Here is a 26,148-nt window from a genome sequence, read left to right as displayed (position 1 = left end):
GAAGTAAAGGAGTCAGAAGAATTCGAATTGTTCGAATCCCAAATGCCGCGTTCAGCAGCGTTTGCCATTCCTAAATCCCTCCAATCTCGAATGGAGGAGGCTTGGAAACAGCCTGACAAACGTTTTCAATTTTTGAACAGTGTTTCAAGTAACTTATTCCCTACCTAAGGGTGTAATGGATAAGTGGGAGACTCCACCGGTAGTGGATGTTTCCCTAGGAAGGTTGTCAAAGACAACAATCTTACCATTACCTAATGTAACGACTTTACACGGTTGAAACAGCCTTAAAGTCAATTTTTGTAGCAGAAACGGAGACCTACGGTCGTCTGCGCTTGGGTTAACAAGACCAGGGGAACATGGTCTGGACGTATTGTACAGGCTATTGAGGGGGAAAATGGCTTGGAAGAAATTACCCAACTGGCGGAACACATTCGAGAATCCGCTTCATACTTGCATCAAGCCTCTAAGGATATTCGCAGGCTAACATCGCGCATCTCTGCATCAGCCGTATCTGCTAGACGGACAGAGAATGGCGAGGAGACTCTGACACCAAGAGGGCTGTAAAATCCATCCCCTTTGGGGGTGAGATGCTTTTTGGTTCAGAGTTGGACAAGTGGATTTCGCAAGCTACAGCAGGGAAGTCCTCTTTTCTGCCTACTCCTTATACAAGAGCCACTCCACAGGTTAGGAGAGGTTATTAAGGATTAGCGTTTAATTCATTTAGATCGCCGTCCTTGCGAGCCCGAGGAAGAGGTTTCGGTACACAAGTACGTGGGGGCAGAGGTAGAGGCCGCTCACAGGCAGCAGCCAGAAAGCGGGATAAACCTGCTGACAAGACCGTGGCAGGGCGTTCTCCCGGTTCACCTGGGATCCCCCTTGGTGGCGCAAGTCAGGAAGGTTTTTGGGACATCTGGGCCAACACCGCACCAGAACCTTGGATAAACGACCTAATCTCCCAGGGGTACAAACTGGATTTTCCACAGAGGCCTCACATTCAGTTTTTTTTTTTTTACAATGGGATTTCCTCGGCGACCTCAGAAAACAAAAGCACTACGGCCAGCAATTCAAAAATTGCTACGGTCAGAGGTCATTATTCCGGTTCCTGCCTCTCAGAGAGGAACAGGGCTCTATTCCAATCTTTTTGTAGTGCCAAAGCCAGACCGGGACGGTCAGGCCGATACTCTTTAAAAGTTTTAAACCGGTTTCTAAGGGTCTACAGATTCAAGATGGAACCAATCCAGTCTGTCATTGCAGGCTTAGAACAAGGCGAGTTCAGGGTATCCATGGACATAAAGGATGCATATCTGCATATCCCAATCTGGGCCCCTAACCAGGCTTACATAAGGTTCGCACTGGTGACGGATCACTACCAATTCAGGGCCTTGCCGTTCAGTCTATCATCGGCCCCAAGAATCTTTACGAAGATCATGGCAATCATGATTGCAGAATCTAGACCAGTGATTTTCAACTTTTTTTTTTTACTCGCGGCACACCGAACAATATTTTAAAATTGCCAAGACACACCATCAGTTCCCCACAGAAAAAAATAAAAACACACATTGGCCGTCACAGTAAAAAAAAATCCACACATACACTGGCCTACACAGAATAAACAATCACATTGCTCCCTACATAAATCATGTTGCTCCCCACATGAATTATTCATTGTTCCCCCCCATAAATCCATAAATCCTTTTTCTCCCCACATAAATCCTATTGTTCCCCACAGGAGAACTAAAATAACAAATATTAGCCCCTACCAGTCAGCTGTCCTCCTTCCTGTCCCTCAGTGGTGGCGGTTGTTCATAGTGGAGTGCTGCAAATACTGAGCAGCGGGCGGTCAGGCAGGTGTGGATGTGGGTTGGCAAGGAAAGCTGTGTATGCATGCGGGAATTGGAAGATGTGTATGCAGGCGGGTGGGCTGGCTCGGTGGTGAGACATGGCGGCTGTGACCTATGATATCACACCGCCGTATCTTCAAGGCATAGGTCACGGCCAGAGCACGACTGATCCTCTAAGAAGAGCCCGGGCCAACAGTTCACTCTGAAGGTGCAGGAAGCTGCTCTGGCTCCGCGGCACACCTTGCAACTGGTCGCGGCACACTGGTTGAAAAATCCTGATCTAGACTATTTAGGGTCACGATTAGACCTTATCTAGACGATACACTAATCAAGGCATCCTCTCGGCAACAGTTGATCAAGGATGTTAAGACATCTCATCAATTTCTCATTCAACATGGGTGGATTGTGAATTTCCAGAAATCCAACCTCATGCCTACTCAACGGATTCAATTCCTCGGTCTCCTCTTGGACACGGTACAATTGAGCGTATTCCTACCAGAGAACAAGGTCCAGGACCTACATGGATTAGTGGCTCAGGTACTGAGGTCACAAACTGTTTCTCTACACCTGCGTGCAACTTCTCGGGATGATGGTGGCGTCTGTCGAAGCTCTCCAGTACGGCAGACTTCATTCCCGACCATTACAGATGAACCTCATTGCTCAATGAGCAGGGTCACACTGGCTTCTACATCAAAGAATACGACTTCCACCGCGCATACAACCCTCCTTACTTTGGTGTGCGTTGCACAGGAATCTCGCAGCAGGCAAGAGATTCGGCATTTGGGATTGGAGGATCCTGACAACAGACGCCAGTCTCAGAGGTTGGGGTGCCGTCTTAAAGAACGCTACTGGAGAGCAGCCTACCTATAAACATTCTCGAACTAAGAGCAGTTTACAATGCACTTTTCTTAGCCGAAGACCTAGTCATGGGTCAACACATAAAGATGCAGTCGGACAATGGGGGTAATTCCAAGTTGATCGCAGCAGGAATTTTTTTAGCAGTTGGGCAAAACCATGTGCACTGCAGGGGAGGCAGTTATAACATGTGCAGAGAGAGTTAGATTTGTGTGTGGTGTGTTCAATCTGCAATCTAATTTGCAGTGTAAAAATAAAGCAGCCAGTATTTACCCTGCACAGAAATAAAATAACCCACCCAAATCTAACTCTTTCTGCACATGTTATATCTGCCTCCCCTGCGGTGCACATGATTTTGCCCAACTGCTAAAAAATTTCCTGCTGCGATAAACTTGGAATTACCCCCAATGTCACGACGACGGCGTACATAAACCATCAAGGAGGAACAAGGTGCAGGGTGGCGTCAAAGGAAGCCACACAGATCTTGTTGTGGGCAGAAAGGCGAAACATCATCCTCTCGGCAGTGTTCATTCCAGGTGTGGAGAACTAGGAAGCAGATTATCTCAGTCAGCAGGACATGCATCCGGGAGAGTGGTGCCTACATCCACGGATTTTTTACATGGTGGGGAGGAGATGGGGTCTACCTCAAGTCGACCTAATGGAGTTTCAGCAATACAATCAGCTGCCCAGATATGTGTCCAGGACAAGAGATCCAGCAGCAGATGGAGTGGACGCATTAACGCTTCCTTGGTGTTACAGGAAGGTTTTACATTTTTCCACCTTTCCAACTCATACCCAAGTTTCTGAAAAGGTTAAAACGAGAGCGAGTGTGGGTGGTTCTAACCGCACCAGATTGGCCCCGCAGGAGTTGGTACTCAGACCTGCGAGGGTTACTAGCGGAAGATCCTTGACGGTTACATCAGAGAGAGGACCTGCGATCTCGGGGACCGTTCCAACACCCAGACCTGAACAGGTTGCGTTTAACAGCGTGGCTATTGAAACCATGGACTGGTGTCAAGAACGTGGGTGGAATTCGACGAACTTCCAGTTATCCAGACTTCTACTTTTCCTTTCGGCCGGTCTGGAGGTAGGACTGAGGCTGGGCTCTCTGAAGGCTCAAGTTTCGGTACTCTCCATCCTATTTCAACGGCGGTTAGCATCCTTGCCAGAGGTTCAAACCTTTTTACAGGGGGTTCGGAGGACCAACCCCCTTTTTCGACCTCCCACTGCACCTTGGGACGTAAATTTGATGTTGGAATTTTTGTGATCACCAACTTTTGTGCCGTTAGCAAGAACATACCTGAAATATCCCTCTTGGACTGTCACATTAAATGCTTGCCTTGGCTTCGGCCAGGCGGGTATCTGGGTTGGGAGCCTTATCATGTAAGAGTCCCTTTTTAATTTTTCATGAGGATAGGTCAGAACTCTGTACAAGAGCAGATTTCCTTCCTAAGGTTGTTTCGGGGTTTCACGTAAACCAGCCAATTGTGGTACCATCTTTCCAGGATCTCGCAGATGGGGACGTGTCCTTGGATGTTGTCTGAGCTTTACGGGTATACGTACAGGTTCTGTCATATTTCAGAAAGTCGGACCTTTTGTTTGTCTTAAGGATGGGCCAACGAAGGGTTGGCCAGCATCTAAGCAGTCTTTGTCTAGATGGATTAGACTTGCCATTCGGCAAGCTTATATTTCCTGTGGAAAATAGGTTCCGGTTCAGACGGGTGCTCATACCACCTGATCAGTGGGTGCCTCAGGGGCGGCTGCCAGAGGTGCTTCCACTACTTAACTTTGCAGAGCGGCAACGTGGTCCTCAGCCCACACGTTCGAAATTTTACAGGTTTGATATCTTTTGCATCCAGAGACTCTTAAGTTCGGACGTTTAGTTTTGCAGCCCACCGACAGCACTCCCTCCCTGGGGGATAACTTTGGGACGTCCCCTACTGTATAGGACTCCAGTGTCCCCTAGTGGATGAAAGAGAAAAGAGGATTTTGGTACTTACCGATAAATCCATTTCTCTGAATCCTCTAGGGGACACTGGGCGCGCGCCTCGGTGCTGTCAACCGGCTGCGTTCAAACTTCCTGTTCAAAAAGTTTGTACAAAAAGCGTTAGTTTTTCAGTTAAGAGTTTCTTGGCTGTTTGGTAGGTTGTATGGTTCGGTTCCTCGTCATGTCCTATTCTCTCGGTCAAATGTTTCAAACTGTAGGAGGAGGGATGTGAAGGGGGAGGAATCGGCTGTGCAGACAATGCTAATTTTAGATTGTGCCACACCTCCAGTTGCAAGCTTCACACCCCTACTGTATAGGACTCCAGTGTCCCCTAGAGGATTCAGAGAAATGGATTTATCGGTAAGTACCAAAATCTTTTTTTTTTTTTTTTTTTTTTCCTCATTAGTAAATTATTATGAGAATTTTTTTTCCCCTCTGCTCCTCACAGCCAGAGGAGTTTTCTACTAAGCCAGGAGAAATAGTCTTCCAGGCTTTTTTTTTTTTTTTTTATACTTCTGTACGTCTTAGTTCTCAGTGCTTATTGGATGTGGTCGGGCATTGAGGGTTATGTGACAAAGTTGTTTTGGCAGTCAGACCGCCTATTCTATCGCTCACTGGTGGGGTTGGGCCTGCCTCCTAGTAGTCTGTGACTCACTGAATCTGTCGCTCTTCAGTAGGTTTCAAGCCTGGATCAGCTGGTGCTGGCCTTATTTGGGGGCATTCTCTGGCCATGAGTGCTTTTGGGATTTCGCAGCAGGGGTCCTTTGAGGAGCTGTATCAGATGGCTCTTTGGTCTCTTCTTGTAATCCGTCTGGGGAACATTGTGATCCCTCCCTGGTTATTCTTGTTGGTTGTGCTATTCTATGTTTGGTTCTCCTTTTAGTTTCATTACGTAACTAAGCTGCTGCAGGGGGGAGGGGGGGGATAATAGTTTTTAACTATTTAGTGCCTACTCCTTAGTCTCTTCTGATAACATACAGTTATTACCACAGTGTCCCTCAGATTATGAGAGGGATTTTACGCAGAATACATAAAAATACAGTTATTTTCCTCTTTAGAAGTGAACTAATCTACTTTTATTATGGGAACGTTTATAACAAGTTTTATAGGATGAAACAGAAATTATACCCATGTCACCTGATACATGACTCTTCTGTGTGATTGTGCATGTTTGCAGTAATGGCTTGTGGCAGACCTCAGGGAACCGCAGTATACAAAGTTGCAGAGTACGCTCGCAGGTTTGGTGTTCCGGTTATAGCAGATGGAGGTATTCAGACGGTGGGCCATGTGGTGAAGGCTTTGGCTCTTGGAGCATCTACAGGTATATCGAAGAGTGGATGCTCATTACATTCAGTTGCTTTTGGTTGTGCATTAAATGACTTAAGTCTATACTTGTCAGTGTATCTCATTAATAAAAAAAAAAAAATTCTTCCAGTGATGATGGGTTCTTTGCTGGCGGCAACCACAGAGGCACCTGGTGAATATTTCTTTTCTGATGGTGTGAGGCTGAAGAAATACAGAGGAATGGGCTCACTGGATGCCATGGAGAAAAATACCAGTAGCCAGAAAAGATATTTCAGGTCTCTATGGCAGGATGTTCATTGACCTGTCCAATTTCTGTCGCCAGAAAAGATAGAGGAAGCTGGCTGTCGCATTGAATCTATGTTTGTAGTTTGGCCTCAGGTTTTGTTAAAAATTGAAGTAACTAAAGCTGGGTACACACATGACGGTGTGTAACGATACATCAACTGTCCAGTACACACTAAACGATAGATCATTCACGCCCGTATTCTTTTGTTTGCTGGGTCATCCTGTCAGGCGTGCAGAACGCCTTACTGGACGACCCGGCAAACCACCCACGGGAGTCCGCAGTAGTGGGGTACACTATGTGCCCGATATGTTGGTCGGATTGGACAACAGTACGACTAGTGTGTACCCAGCTTTAATTTTCATTGGGGAGCTGCAGTAGAGGTACTTGCATTCTTAGTAGGTTTGGGTTCATAAAATCGCTGTCCTGTCATATTATTCATCATGAGAGGCAGTTACAGATGTTGTAAGGGGGGGGGGGGATTTAATTGTCCGCATTCATTTTTTTGCGCTATAAAAATAAACTTGGGACTTTACCACAATTTGAATCCCCCCCATCCCCATGTCTGATTGATTAAATAAATGTGAACTTTACATTCCTTTTTCTGCAGTGAAGGGGATAAGGTGAAGGTGGCACAAGGTGTATCTGGTTCCATTCAAGACAAAGGGTCCATCCATAAGTTTGCACCATACCTAATTGCAGGCATTCAGCATGGCTGCCAAGACATAGGGGCCAAAAGTCTTTCCATATTGAGGTAAGTTCTACTATTCTAGAACAAAGGTATGATTTTTTTTCAAGCCTATATAATGTATAAAATAGAAGTCTGAAGTAAGATAGTCATGTTATAAGCCTTATTTAAAATAAGCATTCAGAGAATAGGTTTCACGCAAGCCATAGATATGATTTCATTAACTTATCGAGAATGTAATAACTGATACTACGCACAGAGCAAGTTTAACGGACTATTCAGAATTTTCATTTCAAACCTATTTAATAGGAATTCTTTCCTTCACAGATTTAGGTTTTCAGTAAAGCAATATGAGCCTAAATGAAAGCTAGATGGACAAACAGGTTTTTTGTTTTTTCCAACGCTTTTATTAATGGGGTGGTACACCTTGGGACTCATTTAGAAAATTATTCCCAAGGTGTACCACCCCATTTAAAAACAATGTCTCTGCACTTAGAGGAATTATGCTTTTAATTAAAATGAATTTGCTAATTTTGCTTTGTTTTATTTAAGCTTTGTGTAAATGTAATTATTTAAGCCTATGTTTCCCATTCTTTGCAGATCCATGATGTATTCTGGGGAGCTTAAGCTAGAAAAGAGAACGATGTCTGCACAAGTGGAAGGTGGTGTCCATGGTCTCCATTCGTAAGTTCCCCTCTCTCCTCTTCTAGGATACCCTGAATATGGAGCTCTCTGTAAGGCATGCATGGCGGAGGTTTCTAGTCTGTGTAAACATTACAGGGTTTGTATGCTAAACACATACAGGCAAAGGCATTCCAGTATGCCAGCAGCAGGGCGAGCGCAGAGAGTCCCCTTGCGGACTCGGTGGCTCGAGGTTCTATTCCCACTCTATGGGTGTCGTGGATAGGGAATAGCCCCTGTAAGCCGGGGTTCCAGCGTAGTTATCCTAAATGCCGGGATCCAGACTACCAGCAATTTAACTGCATCCCATATCGTCAGATGCTGCATGTTTGGGCCAGCCACGGCATGCCATCTCATGTAGCTTATCGCATAGTGTGTACCCACCATAACATTTAGACTTGTTTTGAATTATGATGAGCGAATAATATTTAGGGGCATATGTTGCATAATAGGGAGAGATTTTATACGCGATCTTGGATTACAGTTACAGCTGTGTTTAGTTGTACCTTACAGGTGTAGAATGGTATGCCGGCGGCCGGGCTCCCGGCGACCAGCATACCGGCGCCGGGAGCCCGACCGCCGGCATACCGACAGTGTGGCGAGCGTAAATGATCCCCTTTGGTGCCTTGCTGCGCTCTCGCTACGCTGCAGGTACGATGGCGCGCTACGCGCGCCATGCTATTTATTCTCCCTCCAGGGTGGTCGTGGACCCCCACGAGGGAGAATATCGGTCAGTGTCAGTATACTGTGCGCCGGGTTCCCAACATTCGGCAACCTAGTGTTCCCCCTAGGATGAGGCAGGGGCAGGACGCCGGAGCCGCGTCATTTTAGTGGGTGGTGCGGCCCACAGACTCTACTATATAGGGCATCTGTGGCCTGCGACGTCATTTTTTGGGGCGTGCCCAGCACCTCCGTCGGTGCTGGGCTTCCCCCAGCTCTCTCCCAATGCGTGAATGGTTGCCGCGCGCATGCGCACGGCATCTTTACATGCTGGGATTGCAGGAAGCGGGCGGCTGTTCTAGCAGGGCGCCGCAAAAGGGGTAGGGCGGGTTTTGCTTTCTAAAAAACGGGCAGGGCGCGGCGCCTTGCTAAAACAGCCTAGGGTGAACACTACAACCTGAAGACCACCCATACCTTACAAGTGAGAATCTTGTGTTAGTATATTGATCTACTATTGAAACTCTTCCTTCATCATGCTTGTTCCCATGTCCTTATGTAATCTTGCTTTTTGTATGTTTTGTTGATTGGATGGCGTACTGTGGATCTGTTCATTCATGTCTGTGACTGCGTGGGTTTTTTATTTTTGTTATTTCTCTAACGTCCTAGTGGATGCTGGGAACTCCGTAAGGACCATGGGGAATAGCGGGCTCCGAAGGAGGCTGGGCACTCTAGAAAGATCTTAGACTACCTGGTGTGCACTGGCTCCTCCCACTATGACCCTCCTCCAAGCCTCAGTTAGATTTCGTGCGCGGCCGAGGTTGGATGCACACTAGGGGCTCTCCTGAGCTCTTAGAAAGTTATAGTCTTAGAATTTGTTATTTTCAGTGAGACCTGCTGGCAACAGGCTCACTGCAGCGAGGGACTAAGGGGAGAAGAAGCGAACTCGCCTGCTTGCAGCCGGATTGGGCTTCTTAGGCTACTGGACACCATTAGCTCCAGAGGGATCGACCGCAGGCCCAGCCTTGATGTTCGGTCCCGGAGCCGCGCCGCCGTCCCCCTTACAGAGCCAGAAGCAAGAAGATGGTCCGGAAAATCGGCGGCATGAAGACTCTGTCTTCACCAAGGTAGCGCACAGCACTGCAGCTGTGCGCCATTGCTCCTCTCACACACTTCACACTCCGGTCACTGAGGGTGCAGGGCGCTGGGGGGGGCGCCCTGAGGCAGCAATAAAAACACCTTGGCTGGCTAAAATACCTCAATATATGGCCCCAGGGGCTATATATGAGGTAAATACCCCTGCCAGAATTCCATAAAAAACGGGAGAATAGGCCGCGAAAAAGGGGCGGAGCCTATCTCCTCAGCACACTGGCGCCATTTTTCCCTCACAGCTCGGCTGGAAGGAAGCTCCCTGGCTCTTCCCTGCAATTCTACAGTACAGTAAGAGGGAAAAGAGAGGGGGGGCATTAAAATTGGCACTGTATACAGTATATTATATAAAAAGCAGCTATTAGGGACATAACTCAGTTAGTCCCTGTGTATATATATATATATATATATAGCGCTCTGGTGTGTGCTGGCATACTCTTACTCTGTCCCCCCAAAGGGCTTTTGTGGGTCCTGTCCTCGTTTAGAGCATTCCCTGTGTGTCTGCGGTGTGTCGGTACGGCTGTGTCGACATGTTGAATGAGGAGGCTTATATGGTGACAGAACAGAGGCCGATATATGTGATGTCGCCCCCTGTGGGGCCGACACCAGAGTGGATGGATAGGTGAAAGGTATTAACCGACAGTGTCAACTCCTTACATGAAAGGGTGGATGACTTAACAGCTGTGGGACAGCCGGCTTCGCAGCCCGCGCCTGCCCAGGCGTCTCAAAGGCCATCAGGGGCTCAAAAACGCCCGCTCTCTCAGATGGCAGACACAGATGTCGACACGGAGTCTGACTCCAGTGTCGACAAGGTGGAGACATATACACAATCCACTAGGAACATCCGTGACGTGATCCCGGCAATAAAAAGTGTTATACATTTCTGACTTTAACCCAAGCACCTCTAAAAATGGGTTTTAGGTTTGGGGAGAAAAAACAGGCAGTGTTTTGTTCCCCCATCAGATGAATAAATGAAGTGTGTGAAAGCGTGGGTTCCCCCGTTAAGAAACTGGTAATTTATAAAAAGTTACTGATGGCGTACCCTTTCCCGCCAGGTGGATAAGTTACGCTGGGAGATATCCCCTAGGGTGAATAAGGCGCTCACACGTTTGTCAAAAAAGGTGGCACTGCCGTCTTAGGATACGGCCACTTTAATAGGTGCCTGTTGATAAAAAACAGGAGGCTATCCTGAAGTCTGTATTTACACACTCAGGTACTAGACTGAGACCTGCAGATAGTGCTGCTGCAGCGTGGTCGGTGACCCTGTCAAACAGGGATACTAGTTGGCAAACATAAAAACATATTAAAGACGTCGTCTTATATATGGGGGATGCACAGAGGGATATTTTGCCGGCTGGCATCCAAAATAAATGTAATGTCCATTCTGTCAGGAGGGTATTAGAGACCTGTCACTGGACAGGTGATGCTGACTTAAAAAGCGCATAGAGAGCCTTATAAGGGTGAGGAATTATTTGGGGATGGTCTCTGGGACCTCGTATCCACAGCAACTGCTGGGAAGAAATAATTTTACCTCAGGTTTCCTCACAGACAAAGGTACAGTCCTTTCGGCTTCAGAAAAGCAAGCGGGTCAAATGGCGCTTCCTTTCTGTACAGAGACAAGGGGAAAAAAGCTGCACCAGTCAGCCTGTTCCCAGAATCAAGATTCTTCCCCCGCCTCCTGTGAGGCCACACCATGACGCGGGTGCTCCACAGGTGTAGCTAGGTACGGTGGGGGGCCGTCTAAAAAATTTCAGCAATTAGTGGGCTCGCTCACAGGTGGATCCCTGTTTCTTTCAAGTAGTATTTCAGGGGTACAAGCTGGAATTCGAGATGTCTCCCCCCAGCCGTTTCCTAAAATATGCCTTGCTGACAACTCCCTCAGGCAGGGAGGCTGTGCTAGAGGCAATTAATAAGCGGTATTCCCAGCAGGTAATACTCAAGGTGCCCCTGCTTCAACAAGGACGGGGTTACTATTCCACACGGGTTGGGGTACCGAAACCGCATGGTTCGGTGTGACCCATTTTATATTTAAAATCCTTGAACACAAAAATTCAAGTTCAAGATGGAATCGCTCAGGGCGGTTATTCCAAGCCTGGACGAGGGGGATTACATGGTATCCTGGGACATCAAGGATGCTTACCTGCATGTCCCCATTTACCATCCTCGCCAGGAGTACCTCAGATTTGTGGTACAGGATTACCATTACCAAGTCCAGACACTGCCGTTTGGACTGTACATGGCACCGAGGGTGTTTTATCAAGGTAATGGCCGAGATGTTGATACTCCTTCAAAAAAAGGGAGTTGTAATTATCCCATACTTGGACAATCTCGTTATAAGGGCGAGGTCCAAGGAGCAGTTGGTAGTCGGGGTAGCACTATTTTGGAAAGTGCTACAACAGCATGGTTGGATTCTAAACAGTCCAAAGTCACAGCTGGTTCCTATGACACGTCTACTGTTCCTGGGGATGGTTCTGGACATAAACCAGAAATAGTGTTTCTCCCGGAGGAGAAAGCCAAGGAGTTGTCATCTCTAGTCAGAGACCTCCTGAAGCCAAAATAGGTAGCAGTGCATCATTGCACGCGAGTCCTGGGAAAAATGGTAGCTTCCTACGAAGCAATCCCATTAGGCAGGTTCCATACAAGAACTTTTCAGAGGGACCTGTTGGACAAGTGGTCCGGATCGCATCTTCCGATGCATAGGCTGATAACCCTGTCTCCAAGGACCAGGGTATCTCTACTGTGGTGGCTGCAGAGTGCCCATCTTCAAGAGGGCCGCAGTTTCGGCATACAGGACTAGGTCCTAGTGACCATGGATTCCAGCCTTTGAGGCTGGGAGGCAGTCACACAGGGAAGAAATTTCCAGGGACTTTGGTCAAGTCAGGTTATTTCCCTACACATAAATATTCTGGACCTGAGGGCCATTTACAATGCCCTGAGGCCGGCAAGGCCTCTGCTTCAAAACCAGCCGGTACTGATCCAATCAGACAACATCACGGCAGTCGCCCATGTAAACCAACAGGGCGGCACAAGAAGCAGGATGGCGATGGCAGAAGCCACAAGGATTCTCCGATAGGCGGAAAATCATGTGTTAGCACTGTCAGCAGTGTTTATTCCCGGAGTGGACAACTGGGAAGCAGATCTTCTCAACAGACACGACCTCCACCCGGGAGAATGGGGACTTCCTCCAGAAGTCTTCCAATAGGATTGTACACCATTGGGAAAGGCCACAGGTGGACATGATGGCGTCCCGCCTCAACAAAAAGCTATAAAAGATATTGCACCGGGTCAGGGGACCCTCAGGCGATATCTATGGACGCTCTGGTAACACCGTGGGTGTACCAGTCGGTTTATGTGTTCTCCCCTCTGCCTCTCATACCAAAGGTACTGAGAATAATAAGAAGGCGAGGAGTAAGAACGATACTCGTGGATGGCCAAGAAGAGCTTGGTACCCAGAACTTCAAGAATTTATATCAGAGGACCCATGGCCTCTGCCACTCAGACAGGACCTGCGGCAGCAGGGGCCCTGTCTGTTCCAAGACTTACCGCGGCTGCGTTTGTCGGCATGGCGGTTGAACGCCGGATCCTGAAGGAAAAGGGCATTCCGGAGGAAGTCATTCCTACGCTTACTAAAGCCAGGAAAGAGGTTACAGCAACTCATTATCACCGCATATGGCGAAAATATGTTGCATGGTGTGAGGCCGAAAGGGCCCCAACAGAGGAATTTCAACTAGGTCGATTTCTGCATTTCCTGCAAGCAGGAGTGACTATGGGCCTTAAATTGGGTTCCATTAAGGTACAGATCTCGGCTCTGTCGATTTTCTTTCAAAAAAAGAACTAGCTTCAGTACCTGAAGTTCAGACATTTATAAAAGGAGTGCTGCAGAGTCAGCCCCCGTTTGTGCCTCCTGTGGCACCTTGGGATCTCAACGTGGTGTTGAGTTTCTTAAAATCACATTGGTTTGAACCACTAAAAACCGTGGATCTGAAATATCTCACGTGGAAGGTGGTTATGTTATTGGCCTTGGCTTCTGCCAGGCGAGTATCAAAGTTGGCGGCTTTGTCTTGTAAAAGCCCTTATTTGATTTTCCATATGGATAGGGCAGAATTGAGGACTCGTCCCCAGTTTCTCCCAAAGGTGGTGTCAGCGTTTCACCTGAACCAGCCTATTGTGGTGCCTAGGCTACTAGGGACTTGGAGGACTCCAAGTTGCTAGACGTTGTCAGGACACTGAAAATATATGTTTCCAGAACGGCTAGAGTCAGAAAATCTGACTCGCTGTTTATCCTATATGCACCTAACAAGCTGGGTGCTCCTGCTTCTAAGCAGACTATTGCTCGTTGAATTTGTAGTACAATTCAGCGTGCACATACTGTGGCAGGCCTGCCACAGCCAAAATCTGTAAAAGCCCATTCCACAAGGAAAGTGGGCTCATCTTGGGCGGCTGCCCGAGGGGTCTCGGCTTTACAACTTTGCCGAGCAGCTACTTGGTCAGGGGCAAACACGTTTGCAAAATTCTACAAATTTGATACCCTGGCTGAGGAGGACCTGGAGTTCTCTCATTCAGTGCTGCAGAGTCATCCGCACTCTCCCGCCCGTTTGGGAGTTTTGGTATAATCCCCATGGTCCTTACGGAGTTCCCAGCATCCACTAGGACGTTAGAGAAAATAAGAATTTACTCACCGGTAATTCTATTTCTCGTAGTCCGTAGTGGATGCTGGGCGCCCATCCCAAGTGCGGTTTATCTGCAATACTTGTACATAGTTATTGTTAACTAAATCGGGTTATTGGTGAGCCATCTGTTGAGAAGCTCTATTGTTTCATACTGTTAACTGTGTTTCATATCACGAGTTGTACGGTGTGATTGGTGTGGCTGGTATGAGTCTTACCCGGGATTCAAAATCCTTCCTTATTGTGTACGCTCGTCCGGGCACAGTACCTAACTGAGGCTTGGAGGAGGGTCATAGTGGGAGGAGCCAGTGCACACCAGGTAGTCTAAGATCTTTCTAGAGTGCCCAGCCTCCTTCGGAGCCCGCTATTCCCCATGGTCCTTACGGAGTTCCCAGCATCCACTACGGACTACGAGAAATAGAATTACCGGTGAGTAAATTCTTATTTTTTAATTCAAGTGTATTTTATCGTTTTTCCAAACACACACAGATATAAACAGAAACAATAAAAAAAAAAATAACAGAACATACAGTATGCATTTAGAGATAAAGCAGCAATCACATAGATCTACACAAATATAAGAAGACATGCATAACAGAGCTGTCACTAAGTATACCAAACGACAATACCTTAAAGTAGGAGATACCAAATAGTATTGTAAGGGTAATGCGATTCATACATGATCTGGAGAATAAAGCAAGTAGCTCCCTACAGCAATATTAATGAAATCAACATGGAGGCAGGTCAGCGCTTACCAGAGGCAAGAGGTCGGAGAACAGAACTGTGACTTTGTGTTTTAAAGAAGTATGAATGTTGGAAGGCGATTGCATGAGAAGTGAAGTATTTTGTATAAGGTTACAATGAGCCATGTAAACTATCCATACACAATCCAACTTTTCTGACCAACTTACTAAACAATCGAACCTTAAGGTGCATACACACGGTGAGATATTGTCTGTGCCCGATTTTGACTACGATTTCCCTTGAACTCCCCCAGAGCTCAGAAGCACCGATATTGTCTATACACTCGGTGCTATATTGGCTATGTGCGGTTTGGACTATACTATACTTTGTACTAGATAGGCAAAATTGGCTTGCCTGCACAGTATATTTTTTTTTTCTCGCGACACAGATCCTGCTGGACTGCGCATCTGTATCGCAAGCTGTGTATACATGGTACGATTTGCACTAACTTTCCTTATGATTTTGACTATATAGTCAAAATCACAAGGTTACATAGCACCATTTGTATGCACCATTACACTACACAACATTTTCATCAGCCTGAACAACTTATCTATCCAACTGAACCATTTTCAGATATCGCAGAAGTAGGCTGACAGTCTTCCTACTTCTGCATGATAAAAAGCAGAATTAGGGGGCAGATGTATTAACCTGGAGAAGGCGTAAGGAAGTGATAAACCAGTGATAATGCAGTGTTAAGTGCAAGGTGATAATGCATCAGCCAATCAGCTCCTAACTGTTAATTTACATATGGGAGCTGATTGGCTGGTGTGTTTATCACCTTGCATTTATCACTGGTTTATCATTTCCTTATGCCTTCTCCAGGTTAATACAAGGTGATAAACACACCAGCCAATCAGCTCCCATATGTAAATTAACAGGAGCTGATTGGCTGATGCATTATCACCTTGCACTTAACACTGCATTATCACTTCCTTATGCCTTCTCCATGTTAATACATCTACCCCAAATTGATTAAAACATACTTTTTAATCAGCATGGGTTAGATAAGATATTCAGGGTTATGGTGCCTAGGCACGCATTATAGTTAATAATATAACTAGTCCTAACATAAAAATAACTGGTCCTATAATAAGACTGCATAGGAGACCACAAATAGGTTGATCTCAATGGACAATTGTCTTTTTTTCAACCTTAGTTACTATGTTATCATCCCTTACAGCCCAACCTGGGCTTGTGAAACCATAGAGGAGGAACCCTAAATGTTGGGCTGTGTCCCCGACCATGATACCAACCAGCCCCAGGCCAGTTGGCACCAGAGCTGGCTTCCTTTAGGGTAGTGCTCGCAAAAAATGTGTACTCCTCTCCCACCACCACCTTCTGGGTTTAACCGTAGCGGATATGAATGTAATAAAACTAGATTGATTTTTTTTGTAGTTTTGTCTTTTACAAACTAAAAGTCCCAGTTGCCAGACGTGGCTGCTGGGGCACGCTGACACCTGGAGAAATGTAAAAATAAAAAAAAAGAGATGCAGAGCGCGTTTCAGAAAAAAAAACCTCTTAAAATGTTGTTGTTTTTAGTTCTACAAAATACCTAATTTAAGGTCCTGAAGTAGCACAAAGGATACCTAATGTAAAAAAACAAAACAAAGTTTGATCCAACCAGAGAGTTGGAATAACAATTTTCGGTTGTTTTGAGCATTTTCACAATATCGGTCTATTTGCTACTTTATGTTATTGTTCCAACCGGCGATTTAGTTGGCCAGAAAACTGTCTGGCCTCTTTTATAGTTAATTTTACCAATTATTTGTAAAAGTTGGTGTCATGCACACCTCTTTATTTAGGTAAAGGAAGCCCTAAAATACATTAATTATTTTATTTGCTAACAGTTTCTTATAAAGCATAGCCTATATCGTAGCGCTTTACTATTGGAAAGCAAAACTGTGTAATAATAGACAGATATAGTGGTATGGTGCTTTATCTGCCTCTTGAAGATCATATTGGCTCATGAAATGGCTGTCCCTAGTAGTAGTTTCCTGTAATGTTTATATTCCTCGATGAGAGTTGTAGTATGGTCTTCACTCCCCTGCTGGGTAAGGTAACTTCTGTTTGTCCTCAGCGTTGCAAGTTGCTTGGCTGTAGTCCACATTACTGGTAATATGTGGAGGTAACAACAAGTTTAAATTACTCTTCTCTAACAGAGGAGCCGTGCTCCTTTATACCATAACACAGAAATGAAAGTGGCCCACTGCCAGCTTCACCAGCAAAAAAAATAATACACACAAATGAATAATCTGAAAACCAGATGGGACTCTCTTCAGTTCAGTTCACATATCAGTCTTTCCGCCCACACAATAAATTGCCCGTAGGTAGGAAAACCTGCAGTACAAATACATATACATGTGTTATGTGGTTTTGTGTCTGTTTAATGTTTGCAAGTTAATTATGTAGCAGAATGTATTTATTATAAGATTGTATAAGGACAGTGGTGAGATAAATTCATACCTAGAGAGCCACCATTGAGTGGTTCCTTCCCATATGAAAACTATAGCTTTCTCTATCATCCAATGGAAGGCATATGTAATAAGGTACAAGTTTCCCTGAGGTGCGGGATGCCGGCCAATCGGATGTCTTTTTAAAGCGGCAATCATTTACAAGGCATGGTTTTGCTTTGTAAACGATTGCCGCTTTAAACGTCCAAAATCGGCTAGCATCCCGCAGCTCAGGCAAACTCTGACCCTATTACATGCCCATTAATGTGTGCTGTGCCTACAGGCATAGGGCGTGCAAAATAGTCTCTTCTGCTCAAATCATATTCTCAATGTCAGTGAGAAAATAGAATTCCTAAACTTTTACAAAATCAGAAACCTTTTTAGGTTTTGTGTGTCTTATGTGGTTGTGTTTTGGTTACTTTCTTCTGTAAGATTTGTTGACCCCTTTTGTGTCTGTGACTAGCCGTGGTGGTAGGAAGATTCATGTCATCTCCTCCAAGACCAGTCCGCGTTTAATCTTCTCTCTTTCTTTTGCACATGCATCCATTCTAGATATACATTTCTGCCATGTAAGTAACAGAGCATTTATCTGTCTTGTCTTCTGGAAGATAAGTTGCAGTTAATGGTCCCAGGACATCAGAAAATACATTATCTATTTATAACTTTGATATCCCTCTGTGTTAAAGTTTCAGTCCATAATGCTATTAGGTTTTATGTTACGGCCAAGTACATAGTATTTAAAAAACAAAAGTGTGATTAGATCATGTTTAGATGGTCTTTAAGGCCATCACTATAAAAACTGAACTTTAGTTGTTGAATCTTTATTGGACCTATCAAATCTTTGGGCGGTATCTAATTACAAGCGGCCATCGACTGTGGGTCATTACTTTGCCGGGGGCTATCCTATTAGATCCGATAAGCCGGCACAAGCCGCGGCTTATCAGGGATTTTGTTTGACCTGCGGGCAGGCGAAAACAAATCCCCAATAAGCGCCAGCTCTCTAAACCAGTGTGTTTTCACAGGTTTATTTATTTTTTTATACGGGAGATCTGATTGGGTACCTTGTAAAGCATAAAGAAAAAAATCCTTTTGAAACATCTGGAAAACTCGTGAAAAACTCCCTTATTATGCTCCCGATGTTTCATCGCACCCAATTGGAATTGCCTGGTCCCCTGGTAGAGAAAGCTGTGCGGGGAACGGGTAGTGAGATCAGCTATGTGTGTCTACAAAGACCACATTTTGATCACTCAAGTGCAGGCTGCCTCCTGTCCCGAGCTTCTGCTCCCTGCTGCAGGCTCCAGTCACCAGCTGCCTGAATCGCCCCTCTCACAAACCTCTGCTTGCCCTAGCCGACCTGCACCCAGTTTTTTTATTTAAAAGTAAATAAAACAAAGCTTACAATAACCAGAGGGGGCTGAGCGGTGGTCTACTCTCCGGTTGGTGGATCAGCTGATGTGTGTGCGGTCAGCTGGGATGCAATAAAGTGCCGGCTAGCACTTTCACTGCATACAGCTGATAGGCCGGCCAGAAGAGGGGACCACCGCTCTGCCCCCTCCAGTGCACGTAAGATAGATTTGATTTATTTCCTACGAGTGCAGCAGGGCTAGGTCAGCAATGTGGCTTAAGGCCGCAGCAGTGGGGCAGGGGAAGAGGTAGTGGTGATAAGTGTGTGAAGCTGATTCGCAGGGACAGAGCTTTCTCGCTAGCTCTGTTCCTGCATGAGATAATTGATACATCCATGCGATGTATTCAATTATCGTATTGAGAGTTTAGGCAAATATATCTCACCCCATCTACCTCTTCAGATGCGGATTATGATGAATCTGCCAATTTGGTCTTTTACAATAACTTCTCTAAATGTTCACTGCTTTTGTGTGTTACACAATTTAAGCAGCACTTTAAATTGTTGCTGGAATGTCTAGGGACACAGACTGTCCAAAGAACATGAAAATGTATACAAGACCTGTCAGCGCCTTGTTCACAAAAAAGCTCCCCTGGTGGTCCAATATGCCCGTGAATTTATCCCAGTTAGCTGTGCTGTCTGTTGCCCAGCAAGGCAGACACAAACGTATGATCCAATATAATGCAATGTGCCTGCTTCTGCTGCCAACTGTACATGACTTTGAGCAATTTTTGGAGCCGTACAAATCTATATTGCAACTCTGTATGTGAGCCAAGTCTTCTGCCATGGGTGTGGTGTGGCGGGCTGCTCAGAGTTGAGTGTATGCAGCAATGCCATTTCACAAAAATAGGGAGATGTACAAAGCCATGGAGAGAGATAAAGTACTAGCCAATCTACTTCTAACTGCCATGTTACAGGCCGTGTTCGAAAAATGATGGGTGCTGATTGGTTTGGTAGTTTCTCTCTCCACTTTATCACTATCCAAGGCTTAGTACATCTGTTCCAAATACACTGGCAGGAGAGGGTCATTTGTCGCACCCCTGAAGTCAAATAAGAAGAATTCCCCCCCCCCCCCCCCCAAAGAGAGGAGCCAATAGAATTCCACCAGGAGCTCACACCCCCAGATACAGCTCCCTATCTGATGTACTGGGGAAGGGGGGGCGGGATTCTTGGACACACAAGCAAAATATATGCCTCATCAATGACTAAATACCCACTGGCAGAGAATTTGCAAAGTGCCGTTCTCTAGTGTCGTCGTCATAATGCGCCATCTGCATCTTCCTATCTGCTGATACGGTTTTCTCGGGCATAGATGTATGTGTTTCCCAGCTGCATGTGTTGTGCAAAGATGCTCTTACTGTGCTCTTAAGTTGATATGCATCTTTCCTAGCCTTGGATAATCATGGGACTGAACAAAATTGTGTGGCCCCCACCAATACAGTGTGTTTGTCTCACTGGAATATAACTTGGTACAAGTGCAGGGCCATTATCCATTTTGGTGTTTTCAATTTGTATCATAAAACAGAGGGTAGATTTGTCACTGTTATCCTGCTTGCAGTTAAGGCAGAGGTTGATAAAACTGTGTCCAGGAAGAAAATACATTCTAAAGAACAGATGAGACCAGCGTTTCTGGGCTGCTTGCATTGTAAATCCATTAGATCATAGGTTCTCAAACTCTGTCCTCAGGACCCCACACGGTGCATGTCTTGCAGGTAACCCAGCAGGTGCACAGGTGTATTAATTACTCTCTCTCAAAAAAAAAAAAAAAAAAAATCTGTATTTCAGGACATTTGGATATGGGATACCCAACGTGTGTGTGTAAAAAAACATAAAATATATATATATATATAGGTTAGAGTCCAAAAGAATAATTTTGGAGGTGCACTCATCCAATAAGTGATTCACAGCAGCTTTTCATAATTCACATAAATTTATTGATGGAAATTCGGCTTATTCAGTCGACGTTTCGATCCTCATTGTCGGGATCTTTTTCAAGACAAGCTTCGACATATAATTAATGCTCACAAGGCATCATATATTGATTTCTACAATACAATGAACAATACATATATAAATTCACACTGTTTTACAAACATTACAAAAAACACAAAACAAAAACAAAAAGCATATAGTGGCGAACCACCGCGTCAATTGAGTTCACTATGCACCAGGTGAAAGACAAATGCGACACCAAAGCAAAAGTGGGTGAATACCCTCGCACCACATGCACGTCATAAAGAGCTACAGTGAAATATAGAAAACACACGGGGCTTAATGCGTGTCAAAGGTATTAAACAAACTTACTCTGCTAATCAATACATCCAGTTCGGACTATACCGTGGCTGCACAACTCATGAAGCCATATGCAAAACGGTTTCTAGAAAGATAGTGTTCATATCAGAGTCAAAGCAAATAGAGGAAGCTACAACTGGTCACCACCCTAGTTATACAGGTGTGAATTATAATACTCACACGTGTAGATTGCAAGCTCATGTAGACAACCAGCTCTTGTAGACAACTTAAACAACTCCATAGATCACTACAAAACATATGTGTAATATATGATCAGACCTCTTAGTAAGTAAAAAACTCACTAGACAAGTGTCACTCAAATAGTGTCAATTAAGCTCATGAGGTATACCAAGTACTTACCCTGAATGATCATATCATACCAGCATCGGCAGCCATACTGCTACACCACTCATTACCAGCACTTATATACCCCCTCACCGGAAATGGATCGTGCACCACTGTAAAACACAGACTCCTCTGAACTATGGGTTTGGGCAGGCTTAATATCCAACAGAAACCTACCAACTCGGTCCAAATGTCATCACATTTCGGGCGTTCAGAAACCAGCATTAATAATGCGTAATTTACACTGTAATCCACTGATTACCGTTCGTGGAACGCATTGCGTTCCACGGCCTCGTGACCGGAAGTGCCGGGTGCACACGTCGTCTCGTCTTATACACTGCTCGTGGAGCGCATTGCGCTCCACGCTACAGGAAATAGGTTGTCAGAGTCCTGTTGATAACTTGGTGACGTACACACAACGCTCACCATGGCAACCACGGAACGCTTTGCGTTCCACTGCCTAGGGTATAGATACTCATGTATAAGAGGGTGACCAACTATAAAATCCTGCGCTGCTCAATGCTGATTTCTAAAGGACAAATAATGGGAACACAATGGAAGTGACACTACTCACTTAGTGCTGAGATAAGCTCTCGTGGGAATACAGGATATTAAATCCTGAATAGGAATATACCAATGCATTAATGCAAACCAGGTCTCAACAGTCTCCACTAAAGGTGCTATAGTGATCAAACTGACGCGGTGTCATATAGGACAGAATAATCAAATAAACAAATAAACAACACATTAAAAAAAGACATATTTAGTCCGACACAACCCGACTACTACCAGACCCCTGTGGACACTTATAAAGCTTAACCCTATATTATACTACTAGGGACTAGAAAGGAATAGTACTTAAATATATATTTTAAAGGGATATGTAACATAGTCATCTATGTCAGATAGGGTCTAGTAGTATACAGATGGCGTCGTTCACATATGTCTGTAAGAAATGAGCTCTCTACACCCGCATCTTCCCTTGCCTGCTAAACTCCCAGCTCTTGCTTACTGATGGACTACTGATTAAAGGTAGTCCAATATGGGTAAACCGATTGGGTGTGAAGGCTCAACGGATAAGAAATTGCTGGGGACCTAACCTCAGAGATGATTCACAGGAAAACATTCATAGCAGAATGTTCATTTAGGCCTTTAGGTGAAACTGTATTGAGATGAGAAATCCAGAAACTCTCGCGTTGTCGTAAAGCAAGAGTACGGTCCCCACCATGTGACAACGGTGGGACCCAGTCTGAGTCTGCATTTGATGTTTGCCACCTGGTGTCCTCTCTGTAGATAATGTCTGGCAACGGGTTTATCAGTCGTACCCGTTTGGATAGCCGTGCGAATGGACAACCGATGGTTTGCCATTCGTTCCCTGAAACACCGGGTGGTAAGGCCTACATAGTGTAATCCACACGGGCAAGTTAGTGTGTAAACCACAAAGTCTAGCCTACAGTGTAGATGATACCTGATTTTGATATTTCTCCCTGAGTGAGGGTGCGGAAACGTAGAGCCAGTCAGTAAAGATCTGCAGGTTGTACATTTGCCACATGAGAAGCAACCCGGTTTGCTGCTCATGATCTGGAGAAAATTCAATTTAGTCTCGGGTACCGCTGTCGGTCTCATGAGAATCTGTCTTAGGTTTGGTCCCCGTTTATAAGCCATCATGGGTGGATCCATGTGCGTGAAAGGTAACCCAGGATCTGACTTTACAATTGGCCAATGCTTGCGTAAAGTTTTACGCGTAAACTGTGCATAATTATCATACTTGGTCGTAAAGACTGCTGTGAATCACTTATTGGATGAGTGCACCTCCAAAATTATTCTTTTGGACTCTAACCTGAATATTGTGGGCCCACCAGTACTTGGAGTACCCCACTAGGAGCACCCCACTGTTGTTATTTTTGATGCGAGTGCAGGAGTACACATGTTCTATATCATATGGTTTACTTTAAGTGTCCATATCTTCTGACACCCATCATTCGATTGTATATTACAAAAGTGACAAACATTGTACATTTAAGCGTTTGGACATTGTTTTTAAGAGTTTTTAATATCGTCTTATGTTATTTCATGTTTTCATTGTGATTGGGCTCTACTACCACCACTAACATCTTAGTGCCATGGCCCAGGGGGGTTCTTGTATGTTTGATGAAGGGTTGCTATCTAAGGCTGAGCAAGGTACTATATCCTTTACTGATGACGAAATTGAAAAAGTTTTATTTGATAAACTTGACTTCGACACTTTACCAGCTGAATCGTCCGCAGATATATTCTATCGGACACTAAGATTAAAACGACGCGAAGTAGATTTAATGCTACACGGACAGTTCTTGTCTGAATACCACAGACGGAAACTTATACCACGTGGATTCAGGGTCAGTAATATACCTACCTTGGGTCGTAACAATCCAGTCTTTTGTAGCAGATGGTGTTCTATTTTGAACAAATGCTCACTGGATCTTCTCATACTTGTTATTGAGGAAGTAGGTGGGGAATTGAAAAAAGTGAAAACTGAGATTGAGCAACTTGAGACCATTTCATTACCAACTCTCAAGGAGGACAAGAGCAGTAACTGGGTAGAAAGACTGCAAACACAGGTCGATTCCTATAAAAAGGAACTCACTTCGTTCAAAAGAAAGAAATTATCCACGGTAACAGCAGATTATAAAAATCATACTGTGTATCGGTGGTTGCTAGGCAACAGCAATACACAACAGGGTGATAGAACAGGACGTTTCTTTAGAAAACGCAGACAAGCCCCTTTTCCGAGGGAGATTGCCTCCTCATTAACCACATCAGACACTGATCTCTCCGATACACAGAAAGGCAAGACTCAACATTTTTTAGACAAAACGTCGGGACCCAAGGGCCTTCCACCAGCCCACGGGGACTCCCGAGGCACAGACGCCTCACTAGAAGGGGCGGTCGCAAAAAGAAGGGGGCGCAGGAAACAGAATTAGATCTGGTATTTAATTTATCGAGGCGCGTTCTTGATCAGTCTGAGTTAAGCCTCCTGACACGAGGTTTGTCATTTGTCCCCACTTTTCCACACCACACATTTCAAGGTACTGTGGATCAGTATAGGTTTGGCCGTAATTTGAGACTCAAGGAGTATTTTGCCAGCCAACCGAAATCTACCGACAGGAAGCCCTTTAAAAAGAACTCTAGGTTTGATCCAACCACTCAGAATTCCAGCATGAAGACCTTTCTCAGACTGGTCAAGGATGATGTTCAAAAGTTCAAACCACCACGCCTCTTTGACAATCTAACCCCTGGCGAACGACAGGCACTTAAGAAGCTTAGGGATGATACATCCATAGTAATAAGACCCGCCGATAAGGGTGGGGCTGTGGTAGTCCAGGATTGGACAGATTATGATGCAGAAGTGAGTCGGCAGTTAGCAGACACCACAGTATATCGGAAGGTTAAAACCAACCCGATACCCTCTATTAAGAAGACCATCGATCTGAGTTTACTAAGAGGACTCGAGAGTAATTGGATTGATCAGGATTTGTTTGATTTCATGAGTATAGATGAGCCCAAGTGCCCTATTATCTATACACTCCCAAAAATCCATAAAACACTGATCAACCCGCCTGGACGACCTATTATTGCAGCAGAAGGTTCACTGTTACAGCCTATAGCCAGGTGGGTTGACTCTATACTTCAACCATATGTCCGCATGAGTCGCAGTTACATTCGCGACACAAGTGACTTTTTATGTCTACTCAGGCAGACCGAGGTACCTAAGGGCAAGTATCTCCTGTGTACTATGGATGTACAATCTTTGTACACGATCATACCGCACAAGGAAGGGATTGAAGCAATTAAAGGGGTGCTTACCAACAATCCAGTTGCAAATACACCGACTGAATTTGTCCTTGAATTGATCCAACTTGTACTAGATTTGAATCATTTTAAGTACAAAGATTGCTTTTTTCTGCAAGTATCGGGCACAGCTATGGGCTCCAATCTGGCGCCCGCATACGCGAACCTATATATGTCTAACTTTGAGGAGACACAGATCCTGCCTGTATATGGCTCAAGAATCTCGTTTTATAAACGATTTATCGATTATGTCTTCCTGATATGGGAAGATACTCAGGAAGCTTTTCTGGAGATGGTGAATGACCTCAATGCATTACAGAGTCCCGTTAAGTTCACCAGTGAGAGTTCAGATCACACTATACATTTTCTAGATGTCGAAGTGTCCATCAAAGATGGAAAATTTGTAACATCAGTATTCAGAAAAGCGACAGATAGAAATACCACCTTATTAACCAGTAGCTTTCATCCCCCTTCTTTTAAAAAACAATCTACCTATTTCTCAATTTTTACGAGTTATGCGCATAAACAATGATGCGGGCAACAGAGAGAAACAACTTACAGAAATGAAACAAAGGTTTACCGAGAGAGGTTATTCAAATAAGGTGATTAACAACAGTTTACGCAAAGCTAGACGTAAATTTAATGAGACCACATCTGCTGCCTCGTCCATCGATAACCGCATGGTCTTTACGACCAAGTATGATAATTATGCACAGTTTACGCGTAAAACTTTACGCAAGCATTGGCCAATTGTAAAGTCAGATCCTGGGTTACCTTTCACGCACATGGATCCACCCATGATGGCTTATAAACGGGGACCAAACCTAAGACAGATTCTCATGAGACCGACAGCGGTACCCGAGACTAAATTGAATTTTCTCCAGATCATGAGCAGCAAACCGGGTTGCTTCTCATGTGGCAAATGTACAACCTGCAGATCTTTACTGACTGGCTCTACGTTTCCGCAC

The 26,148-nt window shown here is 45.0% G+C and overlaps 1 protein-coding gene across 5 annotated transcripts in view; it reads left to right on the top strand.

The window, feature by feature from the left end:
- IMPDH1 (inosine monophosphate dehydrogenase 1) overlaps positions 1 to 26,148 on the top strand; it is a 133,815-nt gene that overhangs the window by 94,993 nt on the left and 12,674 nt on the right. For all 5 annotated transcript variants that reach the window (XM_063926682.1, XM_063926681.1, XM_063926679.1 and 2 more), the window contains 4 exons: positions 5,861 to 6,004; positions 6,119 to 6,263; positions 6,882 to 7,025; positions 7,560 to 7,643. In XM_063926682.1, coding sequence (XP_063782752.1) covers positions 5,861 to 6,004; positions 6,119 to 6,263; positions 6,882 to 7,025; positions 7,560 to 7,643 — 517 coding nt within the window. The remainder of the gene's footprint in view (positions 1 to 5,860; positions 6,005 to 6,118; positions 6,264 to 6,881; positions 7,026 to 7,559; positions 7,644 to 26,148) is intronic.

Source organism: Pseudophryne corroboree, chromosome 6 (assembly GCF_028390025.1).
Source record: "Pseudophryne corroboree isolate aPseCor3 chromosome 6, aPseCor3.hap2, whole genome shotgun sequence".
In the NCBI taxonomy this organism is placed as follows: Eukaryota; Metazoa; Chordata; class Amphibia; order Anura; family Myobatrachidae; genus Pseudophryne; species Pseudophryne corroboree.
The sequence above is the reverse complement of the archived record's forward strand: the minus strand, read 5'-3'. Positions and strand labels throughout refer to the sequence as shown.